The following is a 22,261-nucleotide window of genomic DNA, read 5'->3' as shown; positions in this document are numbered from 1 at the left end:
CCAAAAATATAATTTTTAAAAAAAATGAATATCTACAACAAAAGATATGACTTTTTGAAATTTAAACAATGTTTTAATGGTGCACCAGTGCTCATGGAGCATTGGATAATTTTTCTATACTAGATGCTCTCTAGTTCGTTCTGTGCGCTGATGCGCGTGAAGGGGCAAGGTTGGAATAAAAAATATAAATAATTGTACATTACTAAATGAAGACCGAGCCTAAGTTTTTGGGCCGGCCTAAAAATTCCCCTAAAAAATTTCATAATGCTCTCATGTGACGTGTTTACGTGAAGATAATCGGGCCATCTGGGGACCGTGACGCCAGGAAAAATTTTGCCAAGCAGTATCACGTGGTGCCTGGTCAGTGTATCCAAGTCATCAATTATGTTTTTGGATGATTCAGATTAGAAGAGAGAAAAAAGAAAGAGAAAATGTTGGGGTAGGAGGTAAGAGAGGATTTTAATCTGAGCCATCCAAAAATGTATTGGACGGCTCAAATGTGCCGAACGGTACTGCGTGAGATATACCCACCCGGCACCGAAAAATTTCTAGTGACGCCGGTCGGAGGACACTGTTCGTAATTCAATGACCAAATCAAGGGCATATCCGTACTTCCGCGTCATTCTCTCTTGAACCCATCCACATCCACATTTTCCTCTTCATTTTTCTCAGGCATTAACCGCCATTTTAGAGAGAGAGAGAGAGAGAGAGAGAGAGAATTCAGTGGGTGGGGGGAAGAGAGAGAATGGAAGAGTGCGATGAGCTGACGATGACAGATGTAGCTACTATGCCCCCAACAACAAACCCTAGTCCCAATCTTACAAGGAACAGTCCATCGAGAACCAGAGAGGAAGGCGAGCTCTCTTCGTCTGAAGACGACGTAACTTTCTTCCCAAACCCTAATCCGTTTAGCGTTTTTGCTCTAGCTCTACTTCTCTTCTTTTACGGATTGTCCGTACTTTTAATTGCATGCTACACATGTATGGTGTGTGTTACGACTTTTGGTGTTGATTATACTGGGTTTTCTTTTTCACTCTGAGATAGTGTTCAATGGTTTATCCATCTGGGGTTTTCCTCATTGTCGGGCTAAAGCTCTGTCTTGTCCCATTTAATTTTTTTGAACCCATATCAATGCGTGGATTTTACTTTCATGGAAATTATTCTTAGGCATATTTTATTTTGCTTCACTGGGTTCTGTCGGTTTTCTAGTCGTGTACATGTCTGTTGATAGATGTTTATTGTTGGTTTTGGAAAATGCTAATAAGAGCCCAGTGGGCTTTTGTTAGGGTTGAAAAAGTATATTGAAATGTGTGAAAAGTGTGTAGAAAAATGTAAAAAGTGTGTTCGAGTTTGTGTTTTTTTGTCATTTTGTTTAGCTAAATGTAAGCCCAGCGGGCTTGGGCTTCTGATGGTAAGACCCTTCTCTTTTTGTTTGTTATAGTATCTCTTGCTTTGTGACCTTTATCATATATCTGTCCATTTTACTCCTTAACGTTGATTTCATTTTTGGTGATGCAATATTAATATAGATAAGTGCACTCTTACTCCATTCATTTTAGATTGTTATCCCTAGAACCCTTGTGATTTTTTGTTCACGGTGCTAAATATGTGAATTCTACCTCACGGTTACTGGCTGCTCGTGCCTTACAGTTCAGCGGTACTACCGCTGCCAAAGAGGAGCCCGTTCCAGTTGAAGGCAACAAGGCAGGTAGGTGCCATGGGCTGTTCTACCCCAATACTTTCCGTTTTTTGTACTATTACTATTAGGCTGAATCTATTCATTCTGTTGGTGGTTGGCTGGATTGGACAATTGATGTAACCCATATAACCGTTGATTCGTAAAATATTTTTCGAATATATACCATGATATATACCCCAATACTGTATTTTGCCAGTTTAAACTCTTTAATTAAAACACATATGTATGCGTAATCAAAAGCAAAGACTAATTCAAGATACGAAGGAGTTATCGAATTGAAATGAGCTTTTCCAGAGGAAGGTGAAGGAACTGAAAGTCCTAATTGTTAGAGAAAGGAGGGAGGCAGTTATCTTCAGATTCTTCAAATAGAAATCCGTTAAATGCACTCCCTGGTTTCTTTGCTAATTGGACAACTCAATAGCTAGATTTCTGCTGGTACTGTGCCCCTAGTGGCTAGTTCTGTTGCTTAGGTTGACTTGGTGAAATTTTTGATGGCAGTATGACTGTAACCATCTAATTTCTGGTATCAATCTTGTTTGCTTCGCAAAGATACTTGGTTAACTCTTGTGCTATATTTATGTATGTTCTGTAATTTGTATTGCTGTAGCTTGTTAAGAACGGTTGGCTTAAGAAAATGGGCTGTTTCTGTAGTTTTGCAGTATTGAGCAGGTAAGCAGTAAGCTGTGACAGTGTCACTAACCTTTTGTTGGATGGTACTTTGCAGGAAGATGCAATTCCACAGGCAATCCTAAAAGCATTGGTCATATACCTTCCAAACCTTCTGTACATCCAAACAGTGAAAAGATCACTGAGAAGAATCGGGCAACATTTGTGCCATTTGTGATAAGCTTCTCAGACGATGACAGTGGCAGTGAGTCTGGAGAGTTCAGACAATCAAAAGTCTCAGAAGCTAAAGGCAGTGCACAAGGAGTGGATGGGAATCGAAGACCACCTTCTTCTTCCATGCTTAAATCACAAATGGTACACCAAACACCAAAAAATGAAGGCAGTTCGATGCCCAAAAAAGCAGCTTTGAGCCTCACATTTGTCTCATCAATGACCAAAATCAATGGACCCAGGAATGGCGGACGCTCATTGGTTGAGCAAAGATCTCATGTTAGAAATTTTAATACCCTCAACAAAAAGTTAGCTGCCCAGGAAAATGGAGGTAACCACAATATTCATTTGAACACTAGTAAACTACAAGACCTTCGTCAGCAAATTGCAATAAGGGAAAAGGAAATAAAGCTCAAGTCTGCACAACAAAGTAAGGAAACAGTTTCTGGTTCCTCGAGGGACTATAACGTTACAGACCTAGGCTATGAGGCATCCAAGAAATGCAGAGTAGCTTCTGCCATACCATTTGAAAACAGAGATCCAGACAAGAAGCGCCAAAAACTTAGTGAACCAAATCCAAGTCAGCTAATTTCAGATGTCTTGCAACAACAGCCCCATGTGCAGTCAGACGTGCTATCAGAAAAACGTGTGGCGGAGAATGCTGGTCAGCATGGCATTAATGAGCATTGCCATCGAGACGAAGGGACTTCTCTGGGCACAATGCTTAGTGGAGAAGCTAAACAGAGAATGCAAGGTGTTACTCATTGCCCTCTTTCTTCTGGCGAGCGATCTACTGATGTGAAAGGTGGTGAAAATGCTGCGAATTTCTCTGGATCCGCTATTCCACCCTTTACTTTTTTGTTGTGACCCTGAGGAGCCTTACTATTTTGGTGCTTATGGCTATGCAGGTGCTGATGTCATCATTAATGGCAGTCACTGTGACCAGAATACTAAGCTGGTGGATCCTTCTATTTCACTAAAGCAAACCGGAATGATAGGAAATGACATTGCCAAGACTTTCTCAAAGAAATCAGTAAGTTTTTTTTTTGATAGGCAAGAAATCAGTAAGTTACCCGACAATCGACTGATCTTGCTTAGGGTTCTTATGCCTAGCACTTTTCTTTGGAATTCTGTCAGATCCTTGAGGACTTGCAACATGTCTGATGCTCAATTAATCGTTTTTTAAGACCTTTTTATTGTCTTCATTAGAAGAGTTTTATTCAATGTCTGCCTGCACTTTCGGGATGAAATTTATGTCAGATTGTTATTGCTGTCCCCTTTAGTTTTAAAATCTCTGGTCTTGACTTAGGGGTTTTATACATTTCTCTGGAAATCTGTCAGATCCTTGGGGAGTTATAACCTTGTCCAACGCCCATTTAGATATTTCAAAACCTTTTTATTGCCTTGACTTGCCCAGAAGGAGTGTTATTCAAGGGCTTTCTGCACTTTTGGGAAGAAATTTATCTCGACAGTTATAGTTGTCACTATTAGTTTTAGATAGCTGGTCTTCCTTCACGACATACTAGGTAATTTATGTATGTTTAGGGGAATAATCCCAGATATGCAAATTACATAATGGCTATGCTCGATCTTTAGATGCAGGGGACTGCCCTTGTCAAAATACAGAACATAGCCACTATTTAAACATCGTAGCTTATATCCAAAGTTTTACATGGATATGTGTGTGTGTGTGTATGTATATATATGTATGTATATATATATATATATATATATGTTTCTTGCTTTTCTCTGCCATGACTGAACTGCAAATGAATTCAATGTTAAATACAATGAATGCTGCTGAGAAAACAATTTTTAATGCTATAAAGTAATTTTATGTTGTGCTAAATAAAAATTCTCTAGTAAGAAAATCTGGAATGGAATTTTGATCTCCTTTAATATATTCGATATCAAAATCAAAAATACTTAAAATTGACTGCCATCTAGCAAAGATTTGTTTACTAGCAATATTTTTAACATCTTTTTCTAAAACATACTTTGCACTTTTGCAATCAATTTTGACTAGGAATTTTTGGTTTAATATATCATCTTGAAATTTTGAAATACATAAAACTAATGATAAAATTTCTTTTTTAATAGTACTGTAATTGCTTTGTGTTTTATTCCATAGACCAGAATGGAATCGGACATAGAAAGCAGGACATGACCATGGTGATTACATAGCTATTGAGCTATTGGATCGACTTAATTCTCTGATTCTCAGAGGAGGGTTTACTCTTTGTTGATCAAAACTTATCCTGACTGTACCATCTAAGTATTGTTGAATATAGTCTAGATCAATTATGTCATTTTGGAGTTTCTGTGGGAAACTCTCATTTTCACTAAGCCAACTGGTTGGTAACTGGATATCATTCCAGGAAATGGTTTTGGGTACTTGTACATTAGCATTTGTGCTACCTTGTATAAGTACAGTTTTATCTTTGGGACTTTTGACTAATGCATGAATATTTAAATTAGTTTTCATACATTTATAGTAAATACGGTAAATTAATGCAATTGACTGACTACCTTCAAGCATTTGAGTGATTGCTCCGGCAGTTTGAATATTTAAAGTTAATGCTTTCAAAATATTTTTATCTTTTAAACTAAGGGGTAAATCGGGGTAACAGTTAAAATAAACTGGACCATTATGTAGACTTGACTCCATTAATCCTAGGAGACTATCACTATAGACTGTGAATCTACTATCTCTTAAAGATAATAAAACTGAGGAATTTAATCCTCTTCTTGTTAATGGTTTAATTGCAACTTGTATTAATCCTACATGAATATAATTATATCCTCGTTCAAGGTGACGTTTGACTGATTGTTGACTAAGGAGAGAGCATCTCTCTTCTTGTTTAGTAATGGCATAAACATGTTCAGCAGTTTTAGTAACTTGATCAGTACGAAAAGCATCATCTAAAAAACTTGATTTATAAATTTCATATATATATATATATATAACACATAATGACACTCCATCTCAGCCATCGATTTCAATGGTTGAGATTAAAACTTAACCCACCTTCTCTCTCCTCCCACTAAAAAGGTTAACGCCGTTCTCCTCACCTCTGTTCTCTTCTTCCCCACGCCTGTTCTCCTTCATCGCCGTTGCCGTCCGACAAGGTGCTTCCTTCTCCGACGATGAGGCTTGCTTCTCCGTACTACTAATGCTCAACTCTTGGGCTCTATCTAATCGAATTTAAATCAAGGATTCCAAGTTCAGTTTCACCAATAATACAAGCTTAGCGGTTCGTGATAGTAAGTTGATGAAGGATCGGATTCCAAAATATCTAATTTTACATTATCGTTTTAATTTTTTTTGTGAATAGAACTCCCAAACTAAAAAGCTGAAATTCATAACAACAGAAACACTTTTGGGGAATAACATCAAACACTTGGTGCCCATGTGCATCCATTTCATGAATCCCAAAACTAGATGAAACAAATTCACCCAAAACACCCTAAACAAATTCACTATGCGTCAATATCAACTAAATACAGATACAAATGATTCTGAAACATCTTTGATTCAAAAAAGAAAAAAAAAAAAACTAATTCTTAAACCCGCACCATCGGCCATGGTGAGAATCATGATGACGACATCAATGGCGAACGGAATTTCTCTAAGATTCCTTGACCACCAGAAGCTTCAGGCTCATCGAAACCCATTTTTTCCCCACGAAGAAGGTCCCTGACTCCTGAATCACAGCAATTGGATGAAGGCAAGACCGAGAAGTTGTTCGGTGGAGCAGCCATGTGCACAAGGCATGGGAGGGCGAGTACGGAGAAGCAAGCACCTCCTTGGACGGCGGGGGCGGACGGCGGTGGTGGTGTGGCTCGACGAAGAAGAACAGGCGTGACAGTGAGAGAGCATAGAGGTGAGGAGAATGGCGTTACTTTTTACCAGGAGGAGAGTTGGCGTTAGTAGGAGGAGAGAGAAGGTGAGTTAAGTTCTAATCTCAGCCATTGATTTCAATGGCTGAGATTGGAGTGTCATTATTTGTGTTAAATTTTGTGTGGATATATATATATATATATATATCTTTCAATGGAGCAGATGAAAGGGTTTAAGTGTAAAATTCCCAACCTATCCCCCAAGACTCCACAAAAGGAAAAAATGGAATTTCGCTCCCTTGTTACCATCAATTACCTGCATCGCATCTGGGTAGTAACCGTGGATACTCCATGTTAGGCAAAAAATTTGATGACTTTGCTAAACATACTCTCACTTGCATGAAAAGAAATCATGAGTTTTTATTAATTGGTTTGGACCCATTCAAGATATAGCATCTATCTTAATTACATCTCTTTAATAAAAAGAAAATCCTTTGATTCCGACTATTCTTTATCGTCAATCTCTTTTCATGAGAAAGAGAAAGGGGAATTGAGTTCTATTTCTTTTAGGGGTTGTACCAAGATAAAAATCTAGGCTGCCTACGTACCCATGGTTTGGGATCAAGCCAAACGTAGTTCATGTTTACATGATTTTTTTTTAGCGAGCCTATGCGACTCATTTAATAATTTGGTAAACCTTCAAGATGCATTTATAAAATTTTAGGATTTGCGGGATCATTGTAAATAGAGAGCACATCCCAACTAGGTTGGCACCCACTCCTTTACCAATCACATGCCAATCCTAAATCTTTTTAACTTTGTGACTACCCCCATTTGAGTAGGTTGCCTACGTATATGATTGGTCAAGTCCAGCTTGAAATGGGAATAAGTTTGAATCAAAATCAAGTCATCCGTAGTTCTAAATCTGGAATTTAGTGAACATTTGGGATTCACAATGTTTGTGATTGTGCCCATTTAAATGGGTTGCCTACTGGTAGGTCGTTTTCACACCAAAAATAAATAATTAAAACTGAGCGAAAACCTCAATTCAAATAGAATAGTAATTTAAGTCCAGGTATCGTACCACGAGGATCAAGAGGCTAAGTTATTTATTTCTAAAATTGATTCTTAATTCAATTCAAGAAAGAGTGATTGGAGTTTGTTTCACTAAAATTATCTAAGTAATTAAAAACAAGGGAGATGTAAAATTCAAATATGGAAAAAGGTCTTAGGGTTTCGAATCCACCCTAACTTCGTAACCAAACGATTATGTTAATTTAAGAAACCGACTACCAAAACGACATTGATTCACTAAAAGCTACAAGCCCTAGTGATATCGCCAAGAAAATTGCATGTGATTGAAAACCGGACATAATCTATCTTCGGTTGGCACGAATCGTCTTCGATTTTATAACTAATTAATCTAGGCACGATTCGTCTTTCCTAGGCATAGATTATTCTAATTCTCAATTTCATGCACAAAGAATATCGGTGTATAACTATGTATTTGCAATCACAGAAAACAAAAACATAATACTAGATTGGAAGAATAACAGTGAATCATAAAAACAAGTCTCAATGTTATACAACCATCGTTTCGGCAATCGAAATCCAAAATCAACATAAAAACATAGTTACTTGGTTAGGATTTCATCTACACCCTAAGAAAGATGATTAGTTGCCCACGGACCGGAGAGAATCAGAAGACGTTGGGTTAATCTCCATCGTCAGTAGGCTTTGCGTTCAAAAACCCACACCTCGAAAGCTTGCTCTTTCCATCCACGGTGAACGATTTTCCACGGCAGTAAAAAACTGCTGAAGTCAGTAGCGTAATAGGCCTTATATAGTGAGGGTTTTAAAGCCTTAATTACTCGAAAGGTTCCTTAGGCTTCATGTAATGACAAACCAACGATCCTTCTTTAAACTCTTTGCATTTTAACCCCAAACTTCTCTTAACTTCTGCTTTTATCCAAAATCTTGGACAGCGGGCTCGAGCAACCTATAAACATAAAAAGGACAAAATAATTATCAAGTAACTAAAATAAAAGACTAATAAATGTAGTTTGGAGAGCCAAAATATGTATATTTTGGCACTTATCACTGACGTATCCGAATTCAATTCGGAATCGAGTCTAACATAGTTCCAATTTTGGAATTTGACTTTTGTTGGTGAACATTTGAAGTTCCAAAAATTTGTGACTGCCCATTTGAATGGGTTGCGTATGTATCCGAGTTTGATTCAAAATCAAGTCAACGGAGTTCGGAAGCGGACATTTTAAGAATTAAATCCCTCATTTACAGAAATGATGAATTTAAATGAAGTTTAGCTCCCAGTTTCATTCTTTTTTTTTCTTTCTGGAGCATGAGGAACAAACAGTTTTGGCGTGCAATTAGAAAAGTGATTAGCGTTTGATGGAACATGTCTCAGCTTTCCAATTTACTGACTTAGCCATATTGGTTCAAAGAATCATTCTACAATGCCAAAGTTGCGCATTGGCCACTGTTATGAACAAAGCTTAGTATAATTGATTTCAAATCATTTTGGGTTTGGAATTCCTAAGTCCACTAATGGCTAATTTGTGGACCAAAGGAGATAGACCACAAGGGTTGATTTAAATGCCAGAAAAGGCTGTCATGGCAAAGTTCCAGGTTAATTTGGAAAGTTTTTGTAGTCTTCAAAATGACCATTTATAATTTGAGTCTTAAATTTCAGGTTTCAAGGAGCCTTTTGGGAGACCTTCAATTTAAGGTCATGAATAGGGCACCAAACCATGATCATTTACGTACGAGGTCATGCATAAGCAAGGCCATGCGAATTCAGCTCTATATATAGAAAACACGAGCACTTCAACTCGAGTTCAAAAGAGCAAAATTATTTTGGCCACCAAGGGCTGAATTTAGAAGCCACGTGGGGCAAATGTTGAAGCCCTTGAGTAGCAATTTTCTGAGGCCGCAAAACACCGTCTGTTATATGGCCACATGGGGGCGTAACGAACAGGTTCTTTAGGACCGCAACACGCCGTTCATCATATGGCCACATGGGGGCGTAATGAATGGGTTCTTAAAACCACAAAATGTTGTTCATCATATGGCTACATGGGGGCGTAATGAATGGGTTATTAAAATCACGACATCCGTTCATCATATGGCCACATGGGGGCGTAATGAACTGGTTCTTAAAGCCACAACATCCCATTCATCATATGGCCACAGGGGGCGTAATGAACCGGTTCTTTGCGGGCTTAAACAAACCACCCTCGGATTGGATTCCTATGATTCATTTGATAAAGTATTTTTGATGGAGAAAATGGAGACTTTTTGGGAAAGAGTGCGGGAGAAAGAGAAGGGTTGAGAACCTACAAAGTCTGATGAAGATACACAAAATTCTTGTGCTTGCTTCATTCCTTGTCCTCCACTATTTTCTTCAATGTTGAAGACTTGGAATTTGCTCTCTTGAGTTTCACTCTCTGTATTTTTTCTCTAAGTGAAGCTTTCCTCTGTATTTTGTCCTCTCCGAAATTCTCCCCTTTGGCTTTGGTCTGCTATTCCTTTTATGGAGGAAGGTTGTTTCCACTTTCCATGAGCAGGAAGTGGACGAAGTGGGTGGTTTGTATTTTTCCCACTTTGTACATGGATACCATATATCCTTGCATGACCTCTTTTTTTTTTGCTTCAACATATACATACGCGTGGGTGTATAACTAGATTTTGCTAATCTTCACAACTCCATTTGTCTTTAGCATGCCCCATCAAGGACATGTTTGTTGACCCCATTTTTTTTGGTAAGTGCAAAATATCCACTACACACATTGGCTAATAATGTCTTGGGCCAGGTAGCATAGTTAAAATTGACGGCTCAACACTCCACCTTTTGTTGATTTTTTCCCCTCCACCTGATTGCTGCTGCTTTCTCTTCTGAACCATATAGCCATAGGGAATAGCCGGGTTCTCCGAGACAATCTCGGTTCCAAGGACATTCTCTCCTCTTTCCGCACCCTACGTCTGATCTACTTTTGTTAAGCCCAACAATTGATCCAGTAGGTAAGTGTGTGGATCTTTTGCGATAACATCCGAAATTCCTTATTATCTTGGATCCGAGATAAACACATGTAATTTTGTTGCTGAATTAATGTAGATCTTATCTTATTGTCAGTTTCATGGAATTTTGGTTGGTTACGTGCCCAAAAGAGCTATCATTTTGTTAGCATTAAGTGTGGATTTGTTGGTCATTTTGGGACAATCGATCAGAATTGAATTCTGTTTATGTACATGTTTTCATATCTAGGTTAGGTTGATCATAACCCTTCTTCGCTTTTCAACTTTCCAACTTGAGACCACATGACACTGAATCAGTTAACATCTCTAAGAGCTACAAATTTGTGAGTGTCCTGCTTTTCTTCTTCTTTTTCTTGTTCTTTTCCCTTCTTTTTTTTGAGGAATTGATTGGTTCATTTTTCATTTTGGAAACTAGAAGGCTATACATGCTAGCAATGAAAGCTTTCCCCCAAACCATTGACCATTGGTTGGGAGGAGAAGTGGATTCGGGAGCTTTACTTTTCGAGCGCCTGTTGGCAAGAACTGGGCTTCTTGTTGTACTCTTTGAACACAGAAAGAGCACCCATTTGGTTCAAAATGGTGAATTATAGCATCCTCAGTTTTTTTTTTTTTAGTTTAGATCCATAGCAATTTTGTAGGAGATGGTAAGTATGTAGGTACAACGTTTACTATGTTCCTTGGAAAAACCTTGCCATCTAAAGTTTCCTCACATGGTTGTTTAGTTTTTTATACTATCTGCTTGTGAGAATAGCTCTCATGCTCTGTGCTTGTTATGAAGTCAATCTTTTAGCTCTTCGAGTTTTGAAGTCAATCTTTTCAAGGCTTTTTATGACACTGCATGCACACAAGTATATGCTGAAATTAGTGTGAATTTGGTAAACTGACTATCGATTGGTTTAAGTTTTATGGCACTGATATTGTTACACTTCGTGATTCTTCAGTTACAGAGCACCATGGATTTGAAGCATTCTAGCGAGCTTAATTGTCATCTTTCACGAATCTCAGACAAAGCAAACTGTGGAGGCAATCTAATAGGAGAGGGCGAGCTTCATGAAATTAGATCTGCTGAGAAGGCATTTAGGCCTTCGTCAAACAATAAGCAGCAGGCATCCTCTCTTTGTGTTCCAGCTGGCAACGTAGAGACCTCGGATGTATGTTTTAGACAGCATTCAATGGAGTACTCTTGTTCTTTCGAATTGAGGATAAGTCTGATAATTGAGACTTTTTGTTGTTTTCTATATGTAAGGTACCACTCGGCAATACAAGCGCCTATGGGTGTTTAGGTACATTAAGCATCTCTCAGGGCGATGACATGGATATGCAGTCATTACTCGACGTTGAAGAATTGCATGACAAGGAGCTGGAGGAGGCACAAGAGCATCGCCACAAGTGTGAAATTGAAGAAAGAAATGCTCTTAAAGCTTATCGTAATGCCCAAAGGGCTTTGGTCGAGGCTAATGCTAGATGCTCCTATCTCTATCGTAAAAGAGAACTCTACTCCTCCCACTTCCGATCTCTAATGTTAGAGGATCCTAGTTTGTTTCAGTCCTCCAATCTGCATAATCGTGGTTGGACTGGGCTGGATTTCTCAAATGGCATGTTGGAAGATCACATCCATCAATTGCCCACATCCAATCATCGAATGCAGGCTGAATTCAATGATTATAATCAACAAGGTCATCCGTCAAATGTGAAAACTGCTGATGGTTCTCTTCAAATTGTGTCAGATCAGTATAATATGGGGCAACATTTGGCTTCCGATCCTAGCAGCGAGCCTGATTCTAGTACATCAGAGCCACATGAACATGAAAGGATGGCAGATGGAGTCTGCTCTCCGTCCAGTGATTTAAATGAATCAGCCGATGAAGAAGATGAAAAGACATTTCGATTGAACCACAAATCTCTTCACTCTGGCCTCAATTCTCAGGGAAAGGAGGAAAGTGATGGACAATGGGCAAAGCACGGAAATAATGAAGCGAAAAGAAAGTTTCCTCATGATAGCTCTCAAGATTCTTTACTTCTTGAAGAAACCTTAAGGTCTCAATTGTTTGCAAGGCTAGGAACAAAAGCATTGTCAAAAAAGAGGGGACCAGCTCATAACACTAAACCTGCTGTTGTATCTGGTGTTGAACATGGTGGTGCTGCAGAGCAAGCTGAGATGAACTCTGAGGATGTACCATTTCCAGTGGTAGAGAAAAGTCAGCAATCTGGCTATGGAGGTAGCTTTGTTTTTGGAAGTCTACTTTCACATAGTCCTTTGGTATATAGAACTCTACTAGTAAAGTCCGATATTAGCCTTGTATGCTCAGTGCATGAATATAGAGGCAAAATGTCATTAGAGTCGTATCTTGTTCACTCATGATTCTTTAGCTTTCCCATTTCTTTCTTCCTATGTTGTCGGAGATATTCGGTGCAACTATCAGAATAACTTGGTATTCGGTATAGTATACTTGCCAGACCTCACACTTCCTGATTGAAAGAGATGAAGCTATGAATGCACCACTTATCGCTTCTGTGAGTTGGAATCAATGGATTTTGTCGATCTCCTCTTCTTTCACGACCTCCTTGAATTTTTTGCGAATTCATGCTGACTCTTTTGTTTTTGTGTGTGTGTGTGTGGGATTGACTGCTTAAGCTTAAAATGCTATATATCGTCGGAAAGAGTGATGGATCTAGGACCATTTGTTTGAGTTCCACACCAAGTCTGGTCACTTTTCGTTATGTTTATATGCTTATGCGTTTGAACTTCACAACTACATTTGTTTGTTGTTTTTATTTACTTGTTGGGGTTTGAGGGAAGGGGTGGATATTGGGAGTTGGAGGAAGTGCAACACTGTGAATGCTTGAGAGCCTGTGCTTGTTAGTGCTTCCTATTTTCTAAGGTTTTGGAGTGTGTCTCTAGCCTGTAGATCTTGATTATCTGTTCGAAGGGATGGTTTGTGAACTCCTATTGGTGCGTTGGGTATTCGTAATGGTGACTTGTACTGTTTACCCATCGTGGATTAGTATTTCAGAATTCCATAGGTATTGAAATATCATCCTTTTGATTGTTTTAACGCTAACATTATTCTTATTTATTTCTTATTCATTTTGTTCAAAAATTTAGGTGCTCACGGGGAGGAAAAGATTATATCCGAGCTTTCTATTCAGATGAACATGGGCTATGTTGAGAACTTTTCTTCTAATTATGCATCTCCTGCTGCTGATCCTTTGGACAGCTATTTCTCCACAGAAGGTGACCAATCATCAAGATCTGTTACCTTTTCATGTCCCATTTTAAGGAGTACATATGGTCACCTGAAGGTCACAGGGCAAATCCGTTTAGTTGGTTTACAGTGTCAACGGATTGGAAATTATGATATTTCAAATGAAGAGAGCAACAGTGTGGGCTCTACTGAAATCACGTCAAGCATTTTGAGTTCAAGCTCCGGAAAAGTTGGCTGTTACACCTCCACTTTAGCAATCGATCCATTTTGGCCGCTTTGCATGTTCGATCTCCGAGGAAAATGCAACAATGATGAATGTCCATGGCAACATGTAAAGGATTTCTCTTGCGAACTTGAGAATTCTGATAATGCCGGTATGAGCACTTGTATAATCTGAATGGAATCTGGAACCTGAATTCCATTGCTTTGGAGTAACTTTGAGTTCATTTTATTTTGAAGATTGTCAGGTTGGATCATCAAACCACAGAGGAAAACTTCATGGCTCAGCAAATACTTCCAAGGGCAATGATTGTCAAGATTTGGCACCACCAGCTTATCTAGTGTGCTTAGAGATGCTGAAAGGTGATTTTCATACCTATGGATCTGTTCTTGCACAAAGTGGTGGACAGTGCTGGAAAAAGTGTTTCAGCTCATCCATGGTTCTTTCAAGTTTGCTTCCTCCTGATTCCCCTACAAACGAACCATTCTTGCATGGAACTGAAGCTCGTATTGAGGTCCATAGGAGTTGGAATGGTCAATCGCTTTTTCATAGTATAAATGGCGCAATGGTTTGTTACAACACTCTTTTCTTCTCAGATGCATTAATGTAATTGTCATTTTTTATTTTTTTTAACTGCAGAAACTTCATTAAAGATTTGCCTCCAAAGAGGCGTCAACATTATATATGGAAGAGAACATACGAGGGGAATTAGACACCCAGTCAATTGGGATGGTTCGATTCAAACACGAAGTCGCCACCCAATGCGCTGCCCTATTACAAACTCTATGAACCCAAGCTAAAGAAAAATTGAAAGACTCAGCTAACTTTTTTATATCACCAATAATTGTTGCACGAGGAGGAACATTTTCAGTGGAGCAAAGATGGATCACTGTTCTGTTGTCGTTCTCAATGATTGCATTAGAGATGTCATTCGATTCGAGTAACCAACCAGCCAACCTCACTCCAACGCCTCTCCTTGTAGAGTGGAAGAAGAATTATACTTTCTTCGCATTATACGATTTTTTGTTAATGTTTTTGGTCTGCAATCAGATGCCTTTAATATTCTCTTTACTCCAATGTTTCCCTCTACATTAGTTTCATGTCATATTTACGTATGGCTGTGTTTTTATCTTTTATGGCTACCATTCGTCTAACTTCCTTTATCCACATGGTTTTACTTAGAATCAAGTCGATCAATGTTTTGCTGATAATGAAAAATCACTGGAAACGGCTCTTCTGATTCTCAACCAGGAGGTTAATAAGAGAAAGGGTAGGACAGAGGTGATTTTTCTAAAACACTCAGGATGCCAATATTTAGTGTCAGAGATCATAAATATTTTGATTCTTATTGTCGTAGTATGCTTGTTTAATTTCTGGAATATGCAGGCTCTTATAGTGCTTGCTCGAGCTCTTGAAGTCAATCCATCTTGCGTTGTTCTATGGGTTGTTTATTTGCATGTTTACTATAGCACTGAGACGTCAATTGGAAAGGATGACATGTTTCTTTTTGCGGTATGTTGCTATCTGTCTTGTTCTTTATCTTTTTATGAAGAAAGAGGGACTGGAAGACCTGTATTAATCAATTTTCAGCCTCACCTGGTATCTAGCCCTGATGTCAAAACCTGATGATAGGCACTAGTGGGAAACTCTCTGATTCTTATTTGGTGGTTCTATTTTGAGACGAATGATTACTGGCTAATACTTACTGCTAGTACGCATTTGCTATCCGTTAAGGATATAAATAATAAAGTTGCCCCTCTCTCAACAGCTTAAGCTTTTAGATGAGTTGGTGGTTAGCAATCTAATATGGTATATCAGAGCAGGCAACAACTCCTGTGTTCGAGCCTCACTGCCTACTTTATTATTAAATTATTGCACTTGTTTAGCCCATTTATGGACGAGAGCCTGGGTGCACGTGAGGGGTGTGTCCAGGATATAAATAATGAAGTTACCCCTTTTTCTAACAGCTTAATCTTTTAGATGAGTTGGTGGATAACAATCTGATACTATTTTTGTTGAACTAAATATTTACAGTACTTCTTTTGAGTTCATATGTCAAATATTCCAATAGTTAATGCTTGACTGATTTCTTTGGGTTATGAACATGCTCCAAGGACAGTCTCGCCATTTTATGGTCTTGGTGGGGCCCTTATATTGCAGTTTAGATTTCATATTGAACGTAAAAGCAAGCGCACCATGCTGTTTCTATTCAAGACCTTCTTACCATCATTTTCATTGTGATGCAATTGTTGTGTGCTCTGCGTTTAAGCAGTCAGAGTACTCATTTAGTATATACTACTGTGGGTTCTCTTTGAAATAAGAAAGGTGACCCTTTGTAAGACTTACTGATTTTTTCTACAGGTTGAACAGAATGAAGGATCTTATGAACTTTGGCTTCTGTACATTAATAGTAGAGTACAACATGAGGATCGGTTGGTTGCATATGATACTGCACTCTTGGCTCTCTGCCGCTGTGCATCTACCACTGAAAGTGATGCAATTCATGCAAGTGCAGTCATCTTGGACCTTTTTTTGCAGTTGGTGAATTTTTTGTGCATTTCTGGAAATGTTGGCAAGGCCATTGAGAAAATCTGTGGACTTTTTTCTTGTACAAAGAATTCAGAAGACTCCCATCCTCTTTTGCTTTCTAACATCCTTCCATTCCTGACCCTTTATGACAAGTGTATTTTCTGGCTCTGTTGTGTGTACTTCATAGTGTACAGGAAACTGCCTGATGTTATAGTCCAGCAGTTAGAATGTGAGAAGGAACTTTTTGAGATAGAGTGGCCTTCTGTTCATTTGACAGTTGAAGAAAAGCAACAAGCAGTTACTCTGTCGGAGATGGCAGTAGATTCTCTAGCTCTGTGTATAGACAACCAATCTCTTGAAAGTGGTAGTACACTTAAGGCAGCACACATGTTTGCTGTAAACCACATTAGGTGTATAGCTGTGCTTGAAGGGTTAGAATGTAGTAGGAACTTAATGGACAAATACACCAAACTGTACCCTTCATGCTTAGAACTTGTTCTAATGTCAGGGCGGACCTGGGAAGGTAATTTTGGGGATTTGAGTTTTGCTGGGTTTGAAGAGGCTCTTAGTAACTGGCCGGAAGAAGTACCAGGAGTTCAGTGTATTTGGAACCAGTATGCTGAATTTGCCCTCCAGAATCATAAATTTAAATTTGCGAGAGAACTAATGAGCAGATGGTTTCATTCTGTTTGGCAGTTGCAAAATTCTCCATATGAAGTAGATTCCATGGGAGGAGAGAACTCCCTTGGCTCTTTAGTTTCAGCTTCAGCACTTGATATTGACGCTTGGATTTGTAATTCTAGTGGGAGAGATGTGGTGTTTGGCCTGCTTAATCTCTCCCTCCACAAGCTATTCCAGAATGAGCCCATCGAAGCTCGCTTAGCCATCGACAGGGCATTGAAGGTCGTGTCTACTGAGGATTACAAGCACTGTGTTAAAGAGCATGCCTTATTTTTGCTTGCAAAAGGTTCCCAATTAAAGGAAGAAATTCCAAGCGGTGAATTATCAAATATCCTGAAAAGTTATGTGATTGACGTCCGGACGTCTTTCACCACCGCTAAACCACTGACTAGAGAGTTCATTGAGAACATAAGGAAGCCAAGAGTCCGGCAGCTTGTTAGCAATATATGGAGTCCCATGTCATCCAATATCTCTCTTGTGAACTTGGTTCTTGAGGTTTGGAATGGCCCATCTCTCTTACCGAACACATTTTCCAAACTGAAGGATATGGTGGATTTTGTCGAAGCAGTTATGGAAATTCTCCCATCCAACTATCAGCTAGCAATCTCTGTTTGCAAGCTGTTGAGTGAACGATCTGATGCTGCTGACATGTCATCTTCTAGTGTTTCCTTCTGGGGAAGCTCACTCTTAGCCAATGCACTTTTTCGGGCGGTTCCGGTGGCAGCAGAATATGTATGGGTCGAAGCGGCTGCTGTTTTGCGGAATCTGACAGAGATTCAGTCCATTTCTGAGAGTTTCCATCGGAGGGCTTTGTCTCTTTATCCCTTTTCCGTCAACTTGTGGAAATCCTATCTTGATTTATCGCTGGTTTCAGGAAATTCAACTTCGGTAATGGAAGCAGCTAGAGAAAGAGGAATCAAACTCGAATTGACATTATAAGGATATGAAGAAGGCTTAGGTAGCATTCAAAGTGCTCCACAGAAACTTTGGGCGACTTTTTTGGCGGAAGCTCAATTACCAGAAGTTAAGAATTCAATTGTAAATCTCTGTGAATGTGGATTTTGAGTGTATAGACTTCTAAGTTTTTGATACTACCATTATAGGAACCAGAATACTGATACTGTGTAGGAAGATATAGGTTAGGTTTTGTAGGTTGTTGCCAATTCTTAGATGTTTTGGTGATGGATTTTGGAAACTGAGTAGGTTACTGCTACTGATGTTTTTACGGAGACTGTCAGATATATTTTGAGAATGGGATGAAGAGTTGTTTCATATTGTTTTGACTGTCATGTCTTCTGGCAACTCTTCTGCAAATAGTTTGGAACAGAATTTATATATCGGAATGGGAAACATTTACTGTAGAAGATCTCATATGTGCTATCTTATCTGTTGTGCTGTGCATTAGTGTTGTCTGAACATTTCGCTCGTAACCTAACCTTGATCAAGTACTATATCAGGCCTTGAGTTTGTTTAGATTCGACGGTTTTTATCTTGCCCTTTATGATTGAAACAGCGACTAGCCATTTATCTGCACCTGCAAACTTAAACTTGCCCTTTAGCTTTTCTCTCCTGTTTACTCTTTCCTTGTTTAATTTCCTTTGCTTGTGTTGCTTTTTCACCCCAATCGAAGGCAAAACACGCACAGATAGGCACTTCCCCTTGAACTCGTACCTTCCAAAGATGGATGATAATTTCATCAGGAAAAAAGTGTAAAGACCTGAATTTTCGACCAAATTATTTCAAATAAAATTTAACATTTTATTTGATTAAATCATTTTGTTAATTATAAAGCTAAAACCCTAGATTGGTATATACACATATATATGTCTTCTATACATAAAAATATACATGCATTCAAACCCTAGACCTAAAACCCTAGCCCTTGATTTTTTTTATCCTAAAATCTAAAGGAGGTATAGAGAAATTTCAAGAATCTAGGAGAGATTCGGAGACAATCTAAGAAATTTCATTTGGGAGAGGGTTAATGACAATAAATCTTCCTTACATATAAACCTTGTACTTTCATAATCTTCAGAATCTCAAAATCCTAGCCATCATAAAACCTAAATTTTGTTTGGAGAACAAGTAAAAGAGAGAGATATGGTGGGAGATGGAGAATGGTGGATTTTGATAAATTTTACTTACACAAGATCCTGTATCTCTTAGATGTACTTACGCCAAACCTAATTATAGCCCTAAAAATCCTAGGATTTTCTTGTACCTCTAAATCCCATGAATCTAGGAAAGATTAATGAGAGGGAGAGATGGAGAGAGATACCGTGAGAGTGAGAGAGAGATGGATTTCAAATCTTATACTTCTATCCTACAACCATGGAAACCCTAGTTTTTAACACAAACTCTAAGATTCTTCATAGATTTCTTGTTAGGTTTTTCATTAAAATATTGTTCTTAAAATCCCATGAATCAAGGAGGATTAATCAAGGAATTGATGATAATATGAGAGAGAGAGAGAACCTTTGCCTATAAATTCCTCTCCATCCTTCACCATTTCACCACACCTCATTCCATACCTTCCTTCTTTGCTTCCAAGAGTTAGTTCAATTGGCGAACAGAGAGGTGGGTACTAAGCAATAAAGAAAGAGAAGGGAGAAAAAGCTTGAGAGTTAATTTTATAGCTAGCTATTTATGTTTTAGATGGTGGATTTATTCTCATGAATATTGGCGGGTCAGTAGCGTATTTAGTACGAAGGTGGAAAAGTTTTAAGGCATCGATAATGACGATGTAATCCGTAGGAGTAACGGCCGAACATGTTTTAAGGTAATTCGGGGAGTATACGATATGCTTTTCACTTCTGAAATCCTTTCTTCATTCTCAATTTGTACTCCAATTGATTATCTCGTAATATTTGTTAAAATTCTATGAGATATTGTTGAAAAGTAGAATAATAATTATTGATTATGATATTGTTGGCCGAAAAGAATTGAGTGACCTTACCAATATTCTATCCAAACTTGATAGATGGGTAGGCTAGGTGAGAAAGGTGCTGATAAGGGTTACTGATCATGTATTGAGGAGAACGTGGGCCCCTTGAGATTGTTTGCTTGGACTTGGTAGTCGATTATCGTTATTAATTCCACTTGATTCCGAATATTTTTATTCTGTTGTATCGTATGCTTCCTGGAAAATTTATTTTTCAGGTGTGGAGCTGGATTAGTGAAGGTTGAATTGGAGCATATAAGAATTGTTTGGAGAGACTTGGAAGGTCTTTCTCTTTTATTTGAAAGATGTAAATTTATATACGGATAGAATGGGGCCTGAAAGTGTATAAAATATAGTGTATTTTGGAATTTTATTCTAGAAATAGGTAGGGCATTACAAAAAGTGTTGGGAAAAACACGACGTAATTGGCGAATTCAGATAAGAAATTCTTATTCCATTACATGAAAATCATAACTAAAATTACAGTTAACGAAATGAACATAAAAGGAATGATCAATAACAATAATTTTTAAAACATATTCGCCGCCTACTGTAACCGAAGGTGTTGAGGTTGAACCGGCTTCTGTCTCTCTGGATAATCTGGCAAGAACCATAACTCAAGAAACACTATCGTGAGTAGTCTTAGCGGACTGAACTTCGTCTGCTTCTCACACACACAAGAACGAACTCAGAATTATAAAGTATGAAGTCTTAAAAACTGTGTGGAATGCTAAAAACATGATTTTGGCTCTTCAAAATTAGCAATATTGGATCAAAAAAGTGCTCACATTGAAATAAACAAATAATTTTTTTTTAAAATTGGCAATGTTGGATCAAAAAAGTGCTTACATTGGAATAACAAAAATAATTTTTTTTTAAAATTAGCAATGTTGGATAAAAAAAGTGCTCATATTGGAATAACCAAACCTAGAAACCTCTTAACAACTCATCAAATTTTGACTATTCAATAATCAAAGCTAGCAATATTTTGTCAATAACCAAATCTTATCTCTACACCAACATTACACAAAAACCTTCTCTCTCTTCCATTTTTTTTTTCTCTCTCTCTCTCTCTCTCAACAACGTTTTTCAAAAAATAATTTTAAAAAACTGTAACTTTCAGATTTTTTTTCTGTTTTTTAAGAAACTTTTTTTTTTACAAAAAACAATTTTTTCAAAATTTTTGAAAACTGCAAGTAAATAAAGTGTGTTTTTCAAAAAACTGTTTTTGAAATTTCAAAACTCTTTTATAGAAAACTGTTTTTTACACAAAATATGTTTTAAAAAGACTGTATTTATAGTTTTTAAAATTTCTAAACTATTTGTGTAAATACAATTCTTTCAAAATTGTATTTACAGTTTTTAAGTGAACAAAGTGTGTGTTTTTTGAAAAACTATTTTTTGTTTTGAAAAACTATGTTTTTTGAACTATTTCTAACATAAACGGTTTTTTTTCCTTCAAAAATCGCTTTTTCAAAAAATATGCGTAAAATGAAGATAAAAAGTTTGGAGGGCCCATTAGTTTGATTATGGACAAAAAATAACCAATGTAGGATTTGACATTGCTAACTTTAGCAACCTCTAAATGGATAATCAAAATCTGATGTGACATGTTTTGGTTATTCACATTTGCTTATTCCACTATTGATACTCTTATATAGTCTAAGTTATAAACCCCCTTGAAGTGCTGCCCTGAAATGAATTTGGGCAATGTGGCGCTTAGAAAAACTCCTGCTGAAGAGGGGAAGTGAAGGTGAGAAGAGGCCCGGGAAAGTCAATGGCCTCCCAAGTTCATTCACATCTAAAAATTTCCATAAAAAAGATGTGAATTTTACAGAGCGGTATTTCTTTAGTCCATGACATTGAGAGCAGTCAAATGAGATTCAATTTAAGAGTAATTCTGTGGACAAATTCCATGTCCCTTTTCTGTTGCTCGGCTCTTAATTTTGTGATTGAGATTAGTTCTATGAATTATTCACATCTGTAACGACCCTGATTTTTGGTAAATAAAAATTTCGTTAAATATTTAAATTTTATCTTAATTACTTGGATTTGCTACTAAAAATTTCTTTTTAATTTTTATAATCCATCATAATTAGATTTGAAACTTATAAAATTATATCTTTCACGCCGAGCAATCTAGTCATTTTCTAAAGACAAGTATGCTTGTAGAAGCACTCGTATTTTTTTTTCTAGTGAGTTAAAATAAAATCTTTAAATTATATTTCTTGGCTAGAAATCCTACTTGGCAA

General features: G+C 37.7%; 1 protein-coding gene across 2 annotated transcripts; it reads left to right on the top strand.

Moving 5' to 3' along the window:
• Positions 1 to 663: 663 nt before the first annotated feature.
• Positions 664 to 18,340, top strand: LOC131321424 (uncharacterized). 2 transcript variants are annotated; one of them, XM_058352437.1, is made up of 11 exons: positions 664 to 880; positions 1,651 to 1,708; positions 2,424 to 3,341; positions 3,445 to 3,569; positions 11,374 to 11,583; positions 11,679 to 12,651; positions 13,539 to 14,012; positions 14,098 to 14,426; positions 15,041 to 15,139; positions 15,245 to 15,370; positions 16,220 to 18,340. In XM_058352437.1, exons 1-11 carry the CDS (start codon positions 746 to 748, stop codon positions 18,005 to 18,007), a joined length of 5,235 nt encoding a protein of 1,744 aa, XP_058208420.1. In that variant the 5' UTR covers positions 664 to 745; the 3' UTR covers positions 18,008 to 18,340. The 2 variants fall into 2 exon arrangements, with proteins under 2 accessions (XP_058208420.1, XP_058208421.1); XM_058352438.1 differs by lacking the exon at positions 1,651 to 1,708 and having other exon boundaries at positions 741 to 880.
• The last annotated feature ends 3,921 nt before the right edge of the window (positions 18,341 to 22,261 follow it).

This window comes from Rhododendron vialii, chromosome 3a (genome assembly GCF_030253575.1).
Source record: "Rhododendron vialii isolate Sample 1 chromosome 3a, ASM3025357v1".
Taxonomy (NCBI): Eukaryota; Viridiplantae; Streptophyta; class Magnoliopsida; order Ericales; family Ericaceae; genus Rhododendron; species Rhododendron vialii.
The sequence above is the reverse complement of the archived record's forward strand: the minus strand, read 5'-3'. Positions and strand labels throughout refer to the sequence as shown.

Excerpts from the sequence above, each read along its gene's own strand:
- LOC131321424 (XM_058352437.1), top strand. The coding sequence starts at position 746 with ATGGAAGAGTGCGATGAGCTGACGATGACAGATGTAGCTACTATGCCC. Across the intron at positions 1,709-2,423 it reads AGTTGAAGGCAACAAGGCAG|GAAGATGCAATTCCACAGGC; the intron begins GTAGGTGCCATG and ends GGTACTTTGCAG. Across the intron at positions 14,013-14,097 it reads TGAGAATTCTGATAATGCCG|ATTGTCAGGTTGGATCATCA; the intron begins GTATGAGCACTT and ends TTTATTTTGAAG.